Genomic DNA, 21,522 nt, shown 5'->3' with positions numbered 1-21,522 from the left:
TTGAGCCCACAACCCAGGCATGTGCCCTAACTGGGAATTGAACTGTGACCTCCTGGTTCATAGGTCGATGTCAACCACTGATCCACACCAGCCAGACAAAAGTACAATTTTTTGACCAGTGAAATCCATGGGCATTAGCCCATTACTGCATTTTTTTCTTCTGGGAAATGAGTTCCTTGGTCGGAAGCATTGTGCGGGTGAACAGGATGGTGAATAGAGAAGAATTCTATGAGTTAATAGATGGTGATGCTGGAAGATCATAAGGAAGGCAAATCTACCTCCAGAATAAGTGTCAGGTCACATGCCCTCCCTGATGAAGAGGTATGAGGTAACCAGCCTGCCAACAGGTGGCTGGTCAGTCTCCCAGGAAATGATGTCATATTGGGGGCCCCAGGATGAGCACTGCTTTTGTCAGGACAGGCACTTAGTAACACAGGCCACTGCGTCTGTCTTGGAGAAGGAAAGGTCATGCTGCTGAGCCCACTCACATTCTCCATAAATGTCCTCATTCTACTGAGCCCACATGCAAACACCAGGGTGTCTGGGGAAAAAGGCTGGTTGATGCCCATGTGATGGATCACCTTGTGTGCTGGGTTAGCATTCTCATGGGCATAAATGCGCTCACTCGCTGAGAAGTGCATCTATGTGTTCTTTTGAGAGCTTGCTATCAACTCTGTAGTCATTGAGGCACTTGTCACCTGGCTAATGTTTAGCTGCTGCCCTTGCACTAGCATTAGATCAGCATTGATTTCTGTCAGGAAGGATGGGACTTAATTGGAAAGTCTGTAAGGAGGATTCTCTGAAAGGTTGGGGGCCTCTAAGGGGACCTTGCCAAAGGTGGCAGCCCCTGCCTTGACTTTTCCAAACAAGTCCGAGCCCCTGGGTATTTTTCTGGAATCTCTATGTTTAGTCTTTAGACTCAACCTTGTAGAAGCATGTGCTTTCTTAAGGATGCTTACCCTGCTGATTGTATCCAGAGGTTAATTGTAGTTCACACTGTTGTTACAATAAAGGCCTAAGGAGGCAGGAGAATGGGTCTGTCTGGTTCTTTTAGCCAGGCAGTCCCTTAGTCCTCTCTTTCACAGAAATGTGTGTCAGAGTAATCATTCATATGTCTCTCAGGTCTGCTGGTCAGTCCCAGCAAGTGGCGCCCTGTGTGAGAACCAAGGAACCCAATGAGACACAATGGAACCCTCAAAAACGAAGAGGAAGAAAATGAAAGTAACTGTGCAGCAAGTCACTGGAGCCGCTTGGGATTTCCAAGTTTGAGGGAATTCTTTCTCAGCTAAGGTTTCATAATGGGACAACAGTTGTCCACAGAACAGCAGCAATATATCACAGTCTTAAACATTTATTAAATGCAGGTGGTGCCTCTGTTACAGAAGAAAAACTAAAAAGCTCATTAAAAATTGTTATAATTTATAATCTTTGGTTCCCTGATGCTGGGATGCTAGACCTTTATCTCTGGGAACAAGTGGGCAGGAATTTAAAGAGAAATCAGGCCCAGGGAAATGAGTGCCCTTATCATCATTAACTATGTGGGCTCTTGTTCAAGCTACACTGTGCCCACTTCATATTGAAGACCAAAAGCCTACAGGGCACAGGAGGATTTACAACCACCCTCTCCTCCGGAAGCAGAGCCTGGAGAGCCTGTAATGCATAAAGCCCCGCTGCTGGAGGACATACTTCCCGATCCTCCGCCTCCGGTGTGGGAAGGCTCATCGAATCTTCGATTATGGGGTCCTGTGTCAGGCGGGCCATGTTAGAAGGCTTGCCCAGTTACACAAGATCAACAAGGTAATAGAATTCATGAGCCGCTCTCTTTTAATACCTTTAAAGAAATAAGGAAAAGTGTTAGAGAAAACGAGGCTAACAGTCCATTTACAAAAGGGCTCCTTACTGCCTCGTCTGAAAATTATCACATGACTCCTTGGGACTGGGAGATTTTAGCCAAAACAACTCTGGACGCCAGTCAATATCTATTATGGAGAGCAGAATATGATGAAATCTATGAACAACAGGCTGTTTGTGTGTGTTCACTGGCGACCCCACCTAGGAGCCCTCTGGGCCGCCTTCTGGCTGTAAGTCCTGGGCATTATAAAACATCTTCTGAAAGATCCATGGAAAGGACTCTGATTTATTAAGTCTTGTCTGTAGGTTGTGGCTGCCTATAAATATTGTACATAGAGTGTCTCTGTTGATTGTTATTTGGTTTAATCTGTTTAAAGATGGGACATATTTCACTTTGCTAAGGGCTCCAGCTACTTGTAGCAGGCTGAACACATGGCAGGGATTGCAGGAACTTCCCAGCAGCTGCCAAGAATTCCTGCTCTCCCTCTCAAGGCAGAGCCACTGGAAACCCTTAGCTAGTAGAAGTTCTTATCTGTCTGTAATGTAACTTGGTTACTGATTGGTGTTCTTTGCTGTGCTAGGTTAGTATGAAATAAGATTCTAAGGCTAATATCCCAGTCAACCCTACTCATTCATTTACTGTAGGGTGTTTTTTTTTTTTTTTTGGTTTTGTTTCTGTTGTTTTTTCTAAATTTAATTTAATTTAATTTTTAAATTACATCTTTATTGTTCAGATTATTACAGTTGTTCCTCTTTTTTCCCCCCATAGCTCCCCTCCATCCGGTTCCCACCCCACCCTCTGACCTTACCCCCACCCGACTGTCCTCATCCATAGGTGTACGATTTTTGTCCAGTCTCTTCCTGCACCACCACACCCCGTTCCCCCCAAGAATTGTTAGTCCACTCCCTTTCTCTGCCCCTGATTCTATTATATTCACCAGATTATTCTGTTCATCAGATTATTTATTCATTAGATTTTTAGATTCACTTGTTGATAGATATGTATTTGTTGTCACTTTGTTGTTCATAATTTGTATCTTTACCTTTTTCTTCTTCTTCCTCTTCTTAAAGGATACCTTTCAGCATTTCATATAATACTGGTTTGGTGGTGATGAACTCCTTTAGCTTTTTCTTATCTGTGAAGCTCTTTATCTGACCTTCAATTCTGAATGATAGCTTTGCTGGGTAAAGTAATCTTGGTTCTTGCTATTCATCACTTTGAATATTTCTTGCCACCTCCTTCTGGCCTGCATAGTTTCTGTTGATAAATCAGCTGACAATTGTACGGGTACTCCCTTGTAGGTAAATAACTGTTTTTCTCTTGCTGCTTTTAAGATTCTCTCTTTGTCTTTTGCTCTTGGCATTTTAATTATGATGTGTCTTGGTGTGGTCCTCTTTGGATTCCTTTTGTTTGGGGTTCTCTGCACTTCCTGGACTTGTAAGTCTATTTCTTTCACCAGGTAGGGGAAGTTTTCTATCATGATTTCTTCAAATATGTTTTCAATATCTTGTTCTCTTTCTTCTTCTGGCACCCCCATAATTTGGATGTTGGTGCGCTTGAAGTTGTCCCAGAGGCTCCTTATATTATCTTCATATTTTTGGATTCTTTTTTCTTTTTGTTTTTCCGGTTGGGTGTTTTTTTGCTTCTTCGTATTTCAAATCTTTGACTTGATTCTTGTGATCCTCTAGTCTGCTGTTGGATCTCTGTATAATATCTTTATTTAAGTCAGCGTATGCTTAATTTCTAGTCAGTCCTTTTTCATATCCTTGAGGATCTTATTAGATTTATCGAGGGTCTCACTAAATTTATTGGTGGTTTCTAGAAAATTCTTGAAAAATCTTAAAAGTGTCGTTTTGAACTCTATATCCAGTAGTTTGCTTTCCTCCATTTCTGTCATTTGTGACCCGTTTCTTTGTCTCCACATTTTGGCTGCTTCCCTGTGTTGATAGAGTGGCTTTCTGTGCTAGGAGTCTTATAGGGCCCAGTGGCTCAGCCTCCCCAATTACCTGAGGTGGACACTCTTGGTGCACCCCTTTGTGGGCTTTGAGCAGAGTCTTGTTGTAGTTAAGCCTTGATTGTTGTAGGTATCACTGGGAGGAATTGACCTCCAGGCCAATTGGCTGTGAGAGTCAGCTGTGTCTACGGTGGGAGAACTTCTGTGCTGGACACACCCTTATGGGGCAAGACTTGCTTCAGTAGGGCTTTTGTGCTCACTGAGTCTGCCTCCTGAGTGTGTCCCTTATAGATCTGAGGAGTTGTAATCTGGATGGTCCCACTCTGACCACTGGGTACACTGGTTCTTGGATCTCTTAGGAGATGCTAATTTAGCCTCTTCCTGAGGCTACCCAGCAGGAGCTACGGAGAGATCTTCAGATTCCTCTTTTTTGTTTGGGGTTTGGAGGTGCCCAGATGAGGCCCTGCTATGAAGCAATGCAAGCTGCTGTGGGGCGTTGGTCCTTCTTTTGGATGTTCTGGGTCTCTCTGACCCAGCATCCTCAGTTGCCAGCCCCTTTTGCATGTGCCTCCGTACCTCTGCACTTTACTTCCGCACCTCCTCTGAGTCTCAGTGTGCTTTTCTCTTTCCTTCTAGTTGTAGAGTTTCCACTCAGCCAGCCTTTCTGTGGTTCTGGATGATGTCCGTTATGTCTTTTAGTTGTAATTTGAAGTGGTTGTGCGAGGCAGCAATTTCAGGTGTTTACCTATGCCTCCATCTTTTTTTTTTCCATTTTGTTTTTGTTTTTAAAAGCTCTTCTTGTATACAAGATTTCATATTGTTAGTCTACTAAAAAGAGAAAAATAATTATTTAGAATCTCCAAGAATTTATCCTAGAGGGCTGGAGCTACAGAAGTACCTTGAATAGGCTGCAGAAGCAGCAGCAGGATTAAGGGGGCACTCTTCTTGTAAAGAAAAAAAAAATTGTAGTTTTACACCAAAGCCGTTAGAGGCCCAGGAGTTACTGTGTTCCTGGGAGCAAACCTTGAAGCCTGCTATCTCCCCACATACACACTCACCCTTTCTCCAGACTCCTGAGAGTTGTCAAGGTCATGTTATCTCTGTTATGCTTCTTAAGAATCTCTATATATTAAACTCTAATATGCAAATAGACAGAATGGTGGAACAACCAAATAACTGGTTGCTATGACATGCACTGACCACCAGGGAGTGTGTGGGGAACATGCTGGGTGTTGGCAGCAGGTGACAGAGTGAGAACATAGTGGGCATCAGCCACAGCAGGATGGTGGAGCAGGTGAGTGGGGGCACCAGACCAAGGCTGGGTGCCAATTGCCGTCATCGGGGCGAGCATCTGGTGGTTACTGAAAATTCTTTGCTCCTGTGAGCTGCGGTCCCGCGTGGCTCTTGCACCTGCTGCTGGCCCCAGAGCCACTGCTCACACCCGCTGCCAGTGCCTGGCGCTGGCCCTGATCACTCAGTGCTGTCAATGGGTGTGAGCATCAGCTGCTGGCCCCGATCACCCCTGAGAGCCTCTCCCCCTCCCCCTGCTTCTGAGGGGCAATGGGGCAGCAGCTGCCGCTCACACCTGCTGTTGGTGCTGGCCCCAATCACTCCGCGATGTCAGCAGTTGCGAGTGGGACAGGCGCCATTAGCTCATGGGAGAGGCGTCATGGGAGCGGGGCTGCCAGCAGACAGGGGACTGGGGGCTGTGGCAGGAGGGGCCAGGCAGGGAGGATGGGCTGAAACCCGCCCACTGCAGCCTCTTGGCTCAAAGTTCCTTTCAAGGTGTATGAATTCGTGCACTGGGTACCTAATATGAGTATATTTTTCATTGGAAAAATAAGCCTATTTCTAAAAGTAAAGGAAAAAAAGTTTTTCTTGTATTTGCCTAAGAAGCAAAGGTTATATATATATATATATACATATATATATATTTATTAAAATAATTAAGTGGTGTTAATCAGGAACTTGATTACTTTAAATGAATAAATTACTTAATACTGTTTAATAATAATAATAATAATAATAATACATAATCTTTTAGTCTAACATATTTGACTACCTTCCCAGGGTTTGAATTTTAAGAAATGTTTTCTTGACCTAGAATTGGCTTCAGATCATTCCAATAGGCTCCTGAATGCCTCAAGTGTTTGTTTTCTCTCTCATGAAGGAAAAATTTCTACTTAAGGTACATGAAAACTTTGTCACATATTAATAACTATGTTATGCTTTCATTTATAGCTTTAATTGTTATTCTGGAATATTGTGTTTTACAGAAAGGACAAAATCCCATGTCATTTGCATTACTCTATAAAGTATCTGAATTTATAGAAATATTAGCATGAAAAATCAGAAGAAACAACAATTTTATTACAAAGCTGAATAAATAGAAAATAGTCATAAAGTTTTTGTAACTTTTGTTGAAAGTATTGCTAATTCTTAACCTTTTTGTTTTTCAGATATAAGGAAGCATTTTTAAAGCAATTTGGTAAATTAAATATTTCTCTCAGCAGGCAGTCTGGCCTGCGGTAATCTGACTAATACTACCGTGCCTCCCATCCCCTCCGTGTAAGCAGAGTAAGCGGTGGTACCCCTCTGCTGAAGCATTCCTTGGGAAGTTTGTCTAGGAAATCATGCCCATTTGATGGTCCTAGGGGCCAACAGGTTATAGCTTGAAGCTCACATGGTCATTTGCAAGCAAACCACATTGATGTTCTGGTACACCATGTGTCTAATGCTAGTTACATCGGTTATGCAGACATACCTGAGGTATAGACTGAGGGAGGGATGAGTTCCCCACGACCTCAAGTACTAGGCTTCCCAGTTCAGGAAACTTTATGGAGATTAGGCCATGTTTTCAGCCCTTTAAAATTATGGCACGGTGACTGCCAGAGCCCCTCTGGCCTCTATAGTATAACTTTTACTTATAATCTTCCTGACAATAGCCTGACTTACACCACTCACCCATGTCTTTGGTATGGGCCCCCACCTACTAATCAGCCACAGTTCATCTTTTCTAGTACAGGTTGGAGAAGGAGCTTACTCTGCAATCTGTATTACCACCCAGAATATTACCTCATTGAACACCAGCACTATTACGGTAGGAGACAAGCAGAAATCCTGATAGTTGTTAATCTCACCAGGAAATGGCAAGGCTTGTCAGCTTTTGAAGTCTTAGAAAGAACATTAAGCTAATTATGGCCCAAAAGATTTTTGGGAATGCTCATTGCAGCCCTTATCAGCTGTTGTTATTCTTACTACCGCATGTCGCTGTGGTGGCCCTTTCTGAATCTGTGCAGACGGCCACATTGTAGACAATATGGCCTATAATGTACTAGGGAATTCACTGTACAGCAGCACATAGATAAGAAAATGTTAGCTAGACTACAGGCAACAGAGGCAGCCATTGAATATCTGGGGCAAAGACAGGACGCTATAGCATACAGGCAAGTGTTTACTATGATTAGGAGCATAAGCACATTTGTATCACCCCTTTAAGATGGAACAGTAGTCACCATTAGTGGATTGATGTTAAAAAGCATCTATGGGGAGTCTTTCATGATAACCTTATTGAAGAAGTAAACATGTTGCAAAGGCAAATTAAAGAGTCCTTACTTGCTATCAATGAACATGAAAAACAGACTACTGCTTGGAATACGGTAAAGGAGCATTTGGAGTAGATAGACCCCACCACATGGTTTCCTAGAATCAACTGGTACCTGATCAGACTAACCATTGCTGTCACTGTAATTCTCTTTGTTTTTCTTATAGTCTATAAAATCAGAACTCAAGCAGTGAACCGCTTCGTGGACCCCAACATTCCAAAGCAGAAAGTTCACTGCCTCACTCTGTCTTCTGCAGCCAGAAAAACAAAAAGGGGGGAAATGTGGGGAAGCATGGGACTTGGTTGGAAAGTCTGTAAGGAGGATTCTCTGAAAGGTCGGGGGCCTCTAGGGGAACCTTGCCAAAGGTGGCAGCCCCTGTCTTGACTTTTCCAAACAAGTCCGAGCCCCCAGGGTGTTTTGCTAGAATCTCTATGGTCAACCTTGTGGAAGCAGATGCTTTCTCAAGGATAGTTAGCCTGCTGATTGTATCTAGAGGTTAATTTTAGTTCAAGCTGTTGCTACAATAAAAGCCTAAGGAGGCAAGTGAATAGGGCTGTCTGATTCCTTTAGCCAGGCAGTCCCTTAGCCATCTCTTTCACAGAATGTGTGTCAGAGTAATCCATTCACTAGTCGTTCAGGTCTACTGGTCAGTCCCGGCAGATCTATACTTTTTGCCACCTTTCCATCCTGGCAGAGTGGACAGTAGGTATTTAGGAGGCATCTTCCTAAATACCTACTGGAGCATCTTCCTTCCCCATGTCCTTTACAGTGACCCTTAATGGGACCATAGGCTGCAACAGTCTGCTTCTAGATGGCCCCAGCACACCCTCCAGGACCCTGAGTCACCAGGCCCATGTATGTGTACTGTCTGCAGCTGCAGGCAGAGGGAGAGGCAACCCTGGGCAGGGAGAGGCTGTGAGTCTGAGAGGCTGGCTCCTGAACTTCCTCGTGCCTTCAGAAGCTGCTCAATCCTGCTCTCATCTGTATCACTTCCACCAGGTCACAGAGTGCTGCTTCTGTGCCCAACTTTATTCTGAGGGCCACATGGCACCAACTCTGCCATGGGCAGCTCAGGTTGTGCCATCGATTTCTGGAAACCTCCCTTAGGTGCCAGGGAGGTTTTTCCTGCTTAATAAGCAACTGTTATCAATATTCTGGGCCGTACTGTCTGAAGATGTTTGATGATTAAGGTCTCTGTATACTACACTATGACAGAAAGCTGGAGAACAGATAAAGCCTGAGAGGACATTGACTTTGTACTGCTACCCTTGCCATGTGAAAGCAAGCTGCTGTAGAGGGAAAGAAGCATGAACCAGATAAATAGCTGCATACGAAGTGCCAGGGGCGGTTAAGTTGTTCTATATCAATTCTGGACAGGTGGCTAAAATTGGAGTCAACACCTGATGAAATTGATAATAATTCACAGTCATTCTCCAGGATTCAGCAACTTGCTTCATAGGCTAAAAAGGTGAGTCAAGTGGGAATATGATAGGCACCCCAGCACTGCATCTTTGAAGTCTTGATGATGTCATGGATCTCTGAAATTAACCCCAGGATGAAGTAATGCTGGTTTATTATTGAGTAGAGAGAGAAAATTCCAGGCTATGGGTTGGCTCACCATTTCCTTCATCGCATGTCTCCGTTTTACTGTTAATGTCAATTATGCTGGGTTCACGAAAAGAGTTCTTGCAAATCTGGAAATATCATTATTCTGCACTTACATTGGATGATAGCATAGCTTAAAATAGAGTTTTAGGTTCAAAGTATATTTCCCTGAGCCTTAAAATATGTTTCCATCATGTCATAGTCTTCTATCACCCTAGCTTGCTGACAATTCTCATCCTTTTCTTTTTGTATGCAACTCTCCCCCCGCCCCAATTGTGGATCATTTTAGATTCTTCTCTCTATCCTTGGTGTTCTAAAATTTTACAGTGACCTGTCTAGGACAGCACCCCGAGGGCCCTTTCAATCTCCATCCCTGGGAGTGGCTCCTTTATTGTTGAGAATTTCTTGTGCTGGCTAATCTTTTTTTAGAGTCCTCACAAGTCCATCCTCCAGCATTGCTCTCTGCCCTCCTCCTTGCCCAGGACGCTGGATGGTCCTTTGCTGCCTGGATTCCAGGTGGATTTGGTCAATGACAGGAACCCATAGGAGACTGGAAGTGGGAGAGGGTTGGTATTCTTCTCTCCTACTTCCCTTGCTTCAATGCAGAGTCTCTGGTGGTGGCATGCCTCCAGGCTATCGCAGTGCCTGGCTCTAATGACAGTTTTTCACCCTCGCTGTAGGGTGGTAACTGCTTCTAGCATCTGGGTGCCTCCCCATTTCTTGTATTTTCCCTTAACCCTGTATGTTATTATCCCATTAATGTTTCTTCATTTAACTTTCTGGGGCTGAATTCTGTTCCTTGCTTAGGCTGCTACCTTTCATTTTCATGGTTCTTCCTGCCTTGAAATTTTATCAATCAGGTAATAGATCATTTGCACTCATTGTCTATGTCTTTTATTTTTGCTTCCATGTTTTCCATGTTTTTGTGTTTTTGCTCTATATTTTGAGACATATCCTTACCTTGTCCTCTCATCCCATCCACTAAAACACTTTTCATATATATATATATACATATATACATATATATATATATATATATATATATATATATATATATCCTATCTAATAAAAGACAAAAAGGGTAATTAACCATACCTCCACTACGCTTCTGATTGGCTAATCAGGGTGATATGCAAATTAACTGCCAAGAAAGATGGCGGTTAATTTGCATACATAGGCACAATAATGGGAGGCCATAGGGGAAAGACGGTGATTGGAAACACAGGCGGCAGGCAAGAGCCGGGAGGCACTGCCCCTGGCCCTGGATCGGAGAACTAGGCCGCCTTTGCCCACCCCCCTGCCCATGATAGGAGAAGCTGGAGGGGCAGGGAAGAGGCGGGCACCCGCCTCTTCCCTGGCCGCCCCTGCCCTGGATCAGCAACCGGAGATCCCACAGCAGGAAAGGGCAGCCTCTAGCCAGCCCCCGTGTGCGCCTGCTTGAATGGATCGCCGCAGCAATCACTGAGCAGGAAAGGGCGGCCTCTAGCCAGCCCCCGTGTGCGCCTGCCCCTGGGTTGCCCCGGTGATCCCACAGCAGGAAAGGGCACCCCACCCTGGCCACAGCTCAAGGGAGAGTACAACATGCAGTGGAGGCCAGGAGCCTGAGAGATCAACAGAGAGGGGTGCCTGCTCCAAGCCTACACACACACACACACACACACACACACACACAGCGCCTACTCTGAGCCTCCAATGTGGCTGGGAGCAGACCACCAGTGGGGACACACACACACACACACACGGCAACTGCTCGGAGCCTATGTGGCTCGGCTGGGGGCAGGCCTCAGCAGGCACATACACACACACACATACATACACACACACACACACACACACACACGACGCCTGCTTCGAGCCTCTGCTGCCAGACTGTGGCCATCAGTAGGACATCCACTGAGGGCTCCTGGACTGAGGGGCAGGCTTTGCTGAGGGAACCCCACCCCCCAGTGCACGAATTTCGTGCACCGGGCCTCTAGTATATATATATATGGTGGCCAGATTACTATGACCACCTGACGTTTGTAGGCAAATTAGCTATCATTTCACGCTGAAGTTGCTAGAGGGCCAGACCATTATAAATAGGGAAGCAGGTTGTTTACCATGACAGTAGAAGTGTTTGTTTTCTGAAGATATGGGTAAACAACGCGACTTAACTGCCTTTGAACATGGGCTATATTTGAACGTGAGTGACCAGATTATTATGACCACCCCATCAGTACTTCGTTGGGCCACCTTTTGCCTTCAATACTGCGGCAATTCTTCTTGGCATTGATTCCACGAGATGTTGAAAGGTAATGTGAGGAATCTGACAGCATGCCTGATGAATAGCACTGTCCAGTTCTGTGAGATTTGATGGTTATGGAACCAGCTGCCTGATGGCTCTTTTAACTTTGTCCCACAAATGCTCAATTGGATTGAGATTTGGTGATTGTGGGGGCCACCTAAGCAAGGTAAAGTCTCCCTCATGTTCTTGAAACCACTCGTGCACAATACGAGCACCGTGGCATGGCGCATTGTCTTGTTGGAAGAAGCCATCTCCATTGGGATATGCCATCAACATGATAGGATGAACTTGATCAGCAACGATACTTAGGTATGTTGTGCTATTCAGACGTTGTTCCACATGAATTAAAGGGCCCAAATCATGCCAGGAAAACATGCCCCAAACCATAACACTGCCCCCACCAGCTTGAAGGGTTGTACTCATGCATGTGGAGTGCATGCTTTCATGCTGTTTCTGCCAAATTCTCACTCTGCCATCTGCATGATGCAACTGGAAACATGATTCATCAGACCACATGACTTTTTTCCAATGCTAGACTGTCCAATCCTTGTGTTCCTATGCGAATTGGAGACGTTTTATCTTGGTAACTGCAGACAACAAAGGTGTTCAAACAGGCCTTCGGCTTCCATATCCCATACGATGCAGTGTATGGCTAATTTGCCTACAAACGTCAGGTGGTCGTAATAATCTGATCACTCAGTATGTGTGTGTATGTGTGTGTATATATATATATATGTATATATATATATAATCTCCCATGTTCAAAGGTTGTTAAATCTCATTGTTTACCCATATCTTCAGAAAAAAGTCACTTCTACTGTCGTGGTAAACCCACTTTCCTATTTATAATGGTCTGGCCCTCTAGCAACTTCAGCGCGAAATTACAGCTAATTTGCCTACAAATGTCAGGTGGTCATAATAATCTGGCACTCAGTGTATATATAACACTTTTTATGTTAAACACAAAACTTCAGCAATCATGTTTAATTGTCAAGGGTCCTTTTCTTGCTTTCTTGGTCTCTTGTTTCCCAGCAAGTGCTCTTGTTCTATGGAATCAACAACTCCTCTAATCTCTTAAAGTTCTGTCCTGTGCTCAGAGTTATTTCAGTTTCTTTTAAGGTTGATCACTATTGTTATTTATTCTGACCCACCTCTCTTGTGCTGTAGATTTCCTAGCGTATGGAATGCTTTGACTCTCCATTCATAAGACTGGGAACTGGTGAGTTTTCCTGAGGAGCTGGCCAGGTTTTTCATTGCTATGGGTCTTGCAGGAGAAAAGCAGGGCAGTTGCTGGGGAGCTGTCTGTGTGGTGGGCAAACTTGTCAGTGTCCCTTAAAATGAACAAAAGGAGGGTTAGGGACATTTCACAGAGGGCTGGTTATATGGGCTGGGTCTCCAGGAATGAGTAGTTTTCCAAGTGGAAAAGGAGCTCAATGAGTCCATGTGAAAGGCAATGGTATTCCCTAAAATGAAAGGGTTTAGAGGAGAAGGTGTCTGGGGGAGGTGCCCTAGAAGGACTTAAGGACAAATAAAGACAGGCTGATTTTAGAAGCTCACCGTGGATGAGCACCTGGGGCCCATCAGGATCATGTTGGACGAATTCAGGTGAGAGGTGTGGGTCCGCCGTGCAGCCAGAGAGTTTCAAACTAGAGTAGACAGGACTGCTCTGAGCTGGGGAGGTGGAAACTTAGGGAGGTAGACAAGCACAGGACACAGGAGTCATAACAACAGCCAGATCTCCAGGACGTGCTTCCTGCCGGGGCTGTGCCAGCAGCTGTTCGCATCTCACCTCACTTCTCCTCATAAAAGCCCTCAAGGTGGATTTTATTATTAACTCCCTTTTACAGAAGAGACTATGAGGCTTGGCGAGTTGGCTCCCAAGTCCAGCATGTGACTGCTCACCACACTGGACCTCAAGGTAGTGCCAGTACAGTAATTGCCAGCAAAGGGGCTGGTTGGGGCCACCCCCTTTCCTGACCCTCAGCTTTCTCATGGGCCAAGGAGAATACTGACCTTGAGAGCTGTTGAGGGCCAAACATGCCTGAGGGATTAGTGTGCCCATTCCACTCCAAGGTGATTGACGTGGAACATTCCCAAGGGGACAGGAAGTGAGGTCCCTCATTAAGCTGTTGAGGGTCAATGTCTAGGTCAGACAAAGCCCGTTTTATGGTGCAGGGGAAAGCCTCCTGAGCCCTTTCCCAGAGACTGCAGCATGCCGCCTGGCCGGCTGGCAGGACCTTCCAGGCTGGGTCCTGGCCCCAACAGTGTGGGGGAGGACCTCCCAGCTTCTTGCTTGTGTGCTTGGCTTTCTTGGGGAGCTTCCCTGGCTCCAGTTGTGCTGCCGCCAGGGGGTGCTCTTTCCTTCCGCAGCACCTTGAGCTCCTGTGGTGTTGGTTCAACTAGGAAGGTCTGCTGTGAGCAGCTCCCTTTCCCTCTCAGGAAGGGAGCAGGAGCTTGGACTGTGGGTTAAAATCTCAGCGCCACCATCTAGAAGTTAGATGGCTGAGACAAGTCACTTCATTTCTTTGAGTCTCAGTTTTCTCATCTGTGAAATGGGCTGACCATACTTTCCCAGGTGAGGGTGAGGGTGGAATTAGAGCAGGTTCTTCCGCCTGGAGAGCCCTTCACTACTCTCACCGCCCTCTCACCTCCTCTGCTGCGCTCTGACCCATGGGGGCTAGGGCTCAGGTCCAGGTCTCTGTGCCCCGGGCAGTGGTTCTCAAACATGGTCACGTGCCAGCCTGCCTCGCAGGGCTCATCACAAGCCTCGGAGGCTGCAGGCAGCTCAGCCCACACAGGGCCCCAGGAGGAGCAGGTTCGTTCTTTCCCGCACAGAGAACAGGTGTCTATCGCTGGGCGGGTTTTGGACAGGGAATATTCTGCACTTTAGATGCCGGCAGCCACTATTACAATGTGGTCGCACCAATTGCATTCCTTCCTTCCTTCCTTCCTTCGTCAGACCTTGCGCTGTGTGTGGACTCAAGCCGGGCTGGGGCGGGGTGGGGGGGTGGGAGGGCCTGGAGCAGGGAAAGGCGCTCGCTCTCTGAGTCTCACTTGGCTTCAAGTGGAAAAGGAGCTCAATGAGTCCGCTTCCTGGAGCTGTGTGATGACCAAGGCGGGCGGGGGTGCCTGCAGGATGCACACCTGCTCTAAGTGGCAGCTGTCATTCTAGAAAGGGCCGCGCTCACAGCTCCGGGCCATTCCCCTCGCGGCGCCAGGGACAGTGCCTGGGGTTACTGGGTGCGCGTGGGGAGTGCCGGGAGGTCGGCGGCCCGTGGCTCCCGGGAGAGCGCGCAGCGCAGTGCCAGTTCGCGGGCGGCGGTTCGCGGGCGGCGGGCGGGAGCGGGCTGCGCGGGAGGGAGCGCGGCGGGCGGTGGGCCGAAGGCCAGGGTGGCTCCGCTCTGGACGCAGAAGGCGCCTCGGCCGGCCGGCAGGGGCCACGCGGTGCGCCCTGTGGGTCCTGGGGTTGAGGGGCTGGGGTTAGGGTTCGAGAGCTCCGCCAGGGAGCCTCAGGCACTGGGAGGGGCGCCGGATGGGCTTCACAGCCCGGGTCCGAGCCGCCGGCGGGGGCGGGGAGGAGCACCACGCCCTTCGGCGGACTTGGGCTCCCGCAGGCAGCCTCGTGTCCTCGCCTGCGACCTAGGCGCTGCCTCACCTGCGAGCCGAGCCGAGGAGAGGAGGTAAGGCGTGCTGGGAAGTGTCTGGGCACCGCGGGCATTAGGGGACAGGAGCTGTTTGCTTGAAATTTCAGAAAAGAAAGCAGACGTCCCTCTCTCCAGTCTTCCCTCCTGAGCGTTTGCTAGTGTTTGTATTACTTACCAGTTTTCCTCTGACGGGGGGTGGGGGGTGGGAGCTTGGGGGAGTGGGGGGAGCGGGTGGCAGGCTGCAGCGGAGGCCTCCCGCATGGTTGCAGGTGGGCATTCCCACCTCGGGAGCTGCCTGGGAGCTAAATCCAGAGCGCACAGGCATTGCGAGCCTCTGGTTTGGGCGATGGCAAGGTGGCCTTGAGGTGCAATCTGCATTCCTGTGGTCAGTTCCTCTGGTCTGGGGGCAAGAATGTCTGTGTCACCTTTGCAGCCCTGTGTGTAGCATGGGCTTGGCACGTGCTTACTGAGCGGCGGAGTGAATGCAGCAGGTCCTCCCATCTGGTCCTCCTCCCACTGTGCTGCCCTGGGCCAGGTGGAGCGTTGGCGGGCTCCCTGCCTCGGACCCGCTGGGCTGGTGGTCAGCCAGGCCCTGGGTTTTGTCCCACTTGCTGCTCTGACTGAGCACGGGGCCTCCGCCACAGTTTGGGCAGCTGTGGCTGTTTTTTGACCCTGATACTAGACCTTACATTTGGCCCTGGTATATTTCATTTTATCACATCCAGTTCCAATGGTCCTTTTTGCCAGATGACTATGGTGCTAGAAAAATCTTCTTACCTCTGAGGCTTGGTAACCGAAATAAGCCATGGGCTGTCAGTGGGACTCATGCTTTGATCTTGTTCTGGCCAAATCGACTCATTTGTATAAGCCACACCAAATGCATGGGGAGTGACATTTATGATGGCCGACAAATAGATTTTGCTCATCTGGCTAATTTTGCCCATACTCTGTAATAACTGCGCTAACTTAGCACTTGATCATGGAGAACAGATACCTGCTCACTAATAGACGAGACCATTGTATGGGACTTAGAATATGTGAGAGCATTTCTCTGTGGAGAGTGTTATTGAAATGGGTCCCCAGGACCATGTGTTGTCCTCCTGGCCCTAGAGAGGCACCAGCTCATCATCAGCCCAAGAGGCTGGAAGCCCAGTGTCAGAATCACACAGGCCACTGGTTAACATACAGATTTCCGGGCCCATTCCAGGCTCACTCAACTGCATCTCCTGATAAGAGGCTCTGGAACCTGCACTTGCAACGTGCCTGGAGTGATTCGATGCTCCCCAAAGGTTGAGAACTGCTTGTGGGATTCATGGGGATTAGAGGACTGATGAGGACGGTGAGTCACATGATGTGTGCAATGATATGGTGGCGCTCCATCTCAAAACACCTGTCACTGGCATTACCACCTGGAGGCTCTGGAGTCCAAATTCCAATTTATCTTGACAGAGGGTCCCTGGTGTTGCAGAGGCACCAGAGGAAAAGGGCAGGTGCCAGGGCACGGAGGTGTGGGCCAGGCTGGTGTATTTGGGAACTGCAAGCTGTTTCAGGTGACTTGAGTATAGGCATGGAGGGAGCCCCTAGCGAGAGCGGTGGGCATCCCATGACCCTGGCCAGGTAGGTGTGTACACATGGCGGGCAGGAAGAGAGAGCCAGTGTGCTGATGACACAGTTTTTGCATACCTGGCAGTCTTCACCTTTGCCATGTGTCATCCCATAAACAAGGCTGGCAGGGCAGGTAGTGGCTGAGGCCAGGAGGGTGCTGTGTGTCACACCCGAGGTTTTGGTCTGCCCTAAAAGGAATGGCATGCGATGGAAGGACCTTAGCACACGTTGACATTGATGCTGTCCCTATTTGGATAAAATTTGACAAGGAGATTTCTACTCATGCTCCCTGAGCAATTCTCTCCCTGAACTTTGCATACAATAATCCACATATTTTTTATTATCAAAACTGCCTCCAGGCCAAAGGTCAGAGGCAATTTTTGGAACAAGTTTTGGCATGAGACAGATCTGGATTTGAATTTGGACATCATAACTTATTAGCTGTGTGACTATGGGCAACTTGCTTTACATCTCTGAGTCTAAGGTCCTCTAAGTCCCAGCCTTGGGGACCAAACAGCCGCAAACATCGCTCCCTGAACCCTGCTCCTCCCTGGATTTCACACAGGATGCACAAGCTCTGAGTGCTATTTGTTTCTTTACTTTGCAGCTGTCACCACTGAACTTCCTGGAATCTTCTCACATGCACCATGAATAGCTCTCATTTTCCATCCTTGCTGCTCCCAGGATTCCCACAGAGTCAAAACAGGAGTAAGTCAAAGGGCATCCTGTACAACTTCTTTGACCACTGCCAGGATTCGACAGACCTGATGGTCTTTATTGTTACCTCCTACAGCATTGAGACCATTGTGGGAGTCCTGGGCAACCTCTGCCTGATATGTGTGATGGTTAGGCAGAAGGAGAATGTTAATGTTACCAACCTGCTCATTGCCAACCTGGCCTTCTCCGACTTCCTCATGTGCCTCATCTGCCAGCCGCTCACGGCTATCTATACCATCATGGACTACTGGATCTTTGGCGAGGCCCTTTGCAAGATGTCAGCCTTCATCCAGTGTATGTCAGTGACAGTCTCCATCCTCTCTCTTGTCCTTGTGGCCCTAGAGAGGCATCAGCTCATCATCAACCCAACAGGCTGGAAGCCCAGTGTCTCTCAGGCCTACCTGGGGATTGGGGTCATCTGGATCATTGCCTGCTTCCTCTCCCTGCCTTTTCTGGCCAACAGTGTTCTGAAGAATGTCTTTCACAAGAACCATTCCAGGGCTGTGGAATTTCTGGCCGATAAGGTGGTCTGTACCGAGTCCTGGCCACTGAGCCACCACCGCATCATCTACACCACCTTCCTGCTGCTCTGCCAGTACTGCATCCCGCTGGCCTTCATCCTGGTCTGCTATGTGCGCATTTACCAGCGCCTGCGGAAGCAGAGGCGGGTGTTCCGCAAGGGCACCTATAGCTCGCAGGCTTGGCAGATAAAGCGGATCAATGGGATCCTTGTTGCAATGGTGGCTGCCTTTGCCCTGCTCTGGCTGCCCCTGCATGTGTTCAACAGCCTGGAGGACTGGTACCATGAGGCCATCCCCATTTGTCATGGCAACCTCATCTTCTTGGTATGCCACCTGCTGGCCATGGCCTCCACCTGTGTCAACCCTTTCATCTATGGCTTTCTCAACACCAACTTCAAAAAGGAGGTCAAGGCCCTGGTGCTGACTTGCCAGAAGAGCACCCCATTGGAGGAGCTGGAGCACCTGCCCCTGTCCACAGTACACACGGAAGTCTCCAAAGGGTCTCTGAGGCTCAGTTGCAGGTCCAACTCCATGTAGCCAGGTTCAAAGCTTTTCCTTGCCTTGCTCATTGCCAGGCTCCTTGACTTCGTTAAGTGGGCTTGTGTAAGCTGAGGGAGATACTCCATATTACTGGCTTTCTGGGGCCCAGGTAGGCTGGCAAGAGCCCATTTTTGCATGTATTTGCCTTGTGAAGCCTGACATTCAGATGGTTCAGCAATTTGTTCCTGGGGAACTTCTGAGTCTGGATTCTTTGGGTCACAGTATGCCTTACAGCTTGAGCAGATGCCAGAGCCAGAGATGGTCTGCAAGTAGCAGGCAGGGTTCATTCTGGTAACTCAGCAACAGATGTCCGGCTTGGGAACCCAGGGATTCCACTTCTACCAATGAGACTGCAAGGTCACTGTGGGGTGAGGGAAGGAGCACATGGAGTCAGAGCTCTGGATTGGTCAGCCCCTAACCTCTGTGAGAGATGATGCTTGTGGATATAGGCGGTAAAGGATTCTCTGGAGGCAAGACAGTGGGGTTACTGTTATTTGATTAGCACGCCCAGTGACAGTGATTCTGGTAGCCTTGGGTCCTCACAGCCCTCTGAAGTAGGAAAATCAGCCCTGAGCAGCAGGATTATATGATTCACATTCTATTCCATCCTTTTCCTCTTTCACTGCATCTGCCATCTTGTATGGAAATAAGCCTGTAAGTATCTCCCCTTGATAAGATTGTGAGGACCTTGAGGTGACATCTGCATTGTCGTAGAGCTTGTATCCTCCATGCCCCAGAAAGGCCCTGGCACAGGGAGAGAGCTCCAGAAAGCTTTGCATGGTAAGCTGATGGGAAAAGTGCCTGCTTAGCTGAGGACTGGTGCCCTGTGTCATGCTCAAGCACGGGAAGGGCTCAGGTTGCTGCAGCCACGTTATCTGCCCGTCCTTGCCTCCCAGGACCTCTCTTGACAAGATAGCTGTCCAGTGACTCTGTGACACCGCCCCCCGCCCCCCAGTGTCGACCACTGCTGAGGCCTACAGTGACTCAAGCCTCCTTCATTCCACACTCTGACCATGGAACTGACTTACTCTAGGTGATGTGTCATGATTATTCCAAAGCCTCCTCACATCTTTGGGCCTCGCAGTGGCCTTCGGTAGTGGGAGGGGCAGGGAATTCTTGGCTTAAGGGAGTACAGGCTGAAAGCAGTAGGGTTCCCTTCCTCCAGCCAGGGAAAATGGTGTAAGGGCTATGATGAGGATGAATATCTCACCTTGGAAGTCATGGGGCAGTTTTCTGGATGCTGAGCTGGATCCAAGGCTTCATCTGTGTGTGAACCAGATAGCTTGTCCTTGCAGAAAGCGGAAATGTCAAGCTTGCTCATGGACCACTTTGGATGGGATGACCGGCCTGACTCTGCCTGCCCAGACCCACCCACCCTCCAGCAGAACAGACAATGGCTGGACCCATCATGGCCTCCCAGGGCAGGGTATTCAGGTGCCTATAACTCTAGAGGAGCCTCACTGTGAGGCTCCTGGGACTGGCAAAGGGCCAGGAAGCAGGAGATGAAACAGCCATATCTGATTGTCTTTCTGGCCTGGCCCCTAACCAAGAACCTGTGCAGCCAACACCCAAGACAATTGCACTTTGAGTCATCAGCCCCCTTCCTGGGGCTGTTTGTTTTGTCTCAGGTTTTGGCCACTCTCCCATTTTGTTTCTTTCTTCAACTTTGTCCTAGTTTTTGGAAAGATTGTTGACACTTTCTTGGATGCAACTTGTGCTTGTTCTATGGTGCCATCTGCTGTTGGCTGCTCCAGGCAACCACCTGCCAGAAAACCCAGGCTTGGGACCCATCCCAGCAAGATGTCATTGACCAAGCTCCCCAAGGAACCAGAGGCCTCAGGCCCCTCTATATCCCATGAAATTGCCTGGAGTTTGCTTCACATCACTCTTCTCAGTGGTGTCAAGATGCTTGAGGACCAGGGACCAGGCTATGCATCTGGTGAAGGTCTGGGCATTAGGAATTGGGGTAGTGGGTAGAGGCCTTATTAAGTGTTATCTCTGCTTTCCTCACCTTGCTTCAGTTGGCACGGCCTGCCTAGATGGCTGCCTATTGTTCCTGGTTCCCAATGACCCTTGGAATTGCCTGGCTACCCAGCACGGGAACTTGCTGCTCAGAGTGTCTTCAGAAGACCAGCAGCCTCAGCATCACCCAGAGCTTGTCAGACATGCAGAACTTGGTGTTCCCACCCCAGACCTTTTGAATCAGAATCTGCATTTTATCAAAATCTCCAAGTTAGTGGTGCACACATGCAAGTTTGGGAAGCTCTGCTCTAAAAAACAGTTTGTCCTGGAACTTGGAGCATGTGAAGATACTCTCTGTGGCACCAGGCATTGGCCTTTAGGAATCCTAGTTCTGGAGATATGGCTTTAAAGTGGTATTGATGAAAAAGTTTTGGTTGGTTGTCTCTTCTCTGGCTGTATACGAACATATTTCTTCTGAAGTCTTTTCATTCCTTCAATAAATATTTGCCAAATAAACAGTTTGCATAGTTATATTCTTATGAACATGCCTCTCTGTATTCTGTTCTATTTCACTTAAAACTGTATCATCAAGTGTTTTGTCCTGCTGGATTTTATTTTTGACAGCTGATTAAGAGTTCAGAAAATGCTGCAGTAAAAGCTGGTTCCCCTGAACAGAATCTCTCAGGCTCCCAGAGGAGCCTTTGCTGGCCCAAGTAAGGACCTGTCCCTGCTGGTAGTGAGAGGAGCCCATCTTCGGAGGAGCATCATGGCAGCACATGGAGACTCTCACCCACAAAAAGTGCCTGGGAACCATTAACAAGTGCAACGCCTTATCAAATCCTGATGGTGTGAGCTTAACTCATCTAACTCTAGCCCTTCCTTTCTCAAGAAATGACCTTGCTTGCTTTTTCCATTGTAAAACAAATCATATTCAATCATGAAAATATGCAAACTACACAAAAATAAAATGAAAGAGGAAATCAAGTTCCTCTACAGAAAGATAATCATTATTTACATTTTGTGGAGCCATTTCTTTAGTTTTTATTTATCTAGTGTTCAGTTTTATTATTTTTTAAACATGATTGAGGTCATACTGTTATCTACACTAATAAAAGAGAAAGATGCAAATTGACTTTACCTTCTTGACGCCCACCAGCCGATCAGGAGCGAGTATGCAAATTAACCCAACAAAGATGACAGGTTAATTTGCATATGCAGGCGCCGAGCAGCTGG

General features: G+C 47.9%; 1 protein-coding gene across 2 annotated transcripts; it reads left to right on the top strand.

The window, feature by feature from the left end:
• The first annotated feature begins 14,843 nt into the window (after positions 1–14,843).
• NPY4R2 (neuropeptide Y receptor Y4-2) lies at positions 14,844–21,265 on the top strand. 2 transcript variants are annotated; one of them, XM_070431983.1, is made up of 3 exons: positions 14,844–14,980; positions 16,152–16,283; positions 17,157–21,265. In XM_070431983.1, exon 3 carries the CDS (start codon positions 17,197–17,199, stop codon positions 18,322–18,324), a length of 1,128 nt encoding a protein of 375 aa, XP_070288084.1. In that variant the 5' UTR covers positions 14,844–14,980; positions 16,152–16,283; positions 17,157–17,196; the 3' UTR covers positions 18,325–21,265. The 2 variants fall into 2 exon arrangements, with proteins under 2 accessions (XP_070288084.1, XP_070288085.1); XM_070431984.1 differs by lacking the exon at positions 16,152–16,283.
• The last annotated feature ends 257 nt before the right edge of the window (positions 21,266–21,522 follow it).

The sequence above is a fragment of the Myotis yumanensis genome, unplaced genomic scaffold, assembly GCF_028538775.1.
Source record: "Myotis yumanensis isolate MYYU_CA2020_CCGP unplaced genomic scaffold, mMyoYum1.0.hap1 SCAF_13, whole genome shotgun sequence".
NCBI classification, from domain to species: Eukaryota; Metazoa; Chordata; class Mammalia; order Chiroptera; family Vespertilionidae; genus Myotis; species Myotis yumanensis.
Note: the sequence above shows the minus strand (reverse complement) of the source record. Positions and strands in the feature narration are given on the sequence as shown.

Coding starts and splice junctions, on each gene's coding strand:
- NPY4R2 (XM_070431984.1), top strand. CDS start 17,197: ATGAATAGCTCTCATTTTCCATCCTTGCTGCTCCCAGGATTCCCACAG.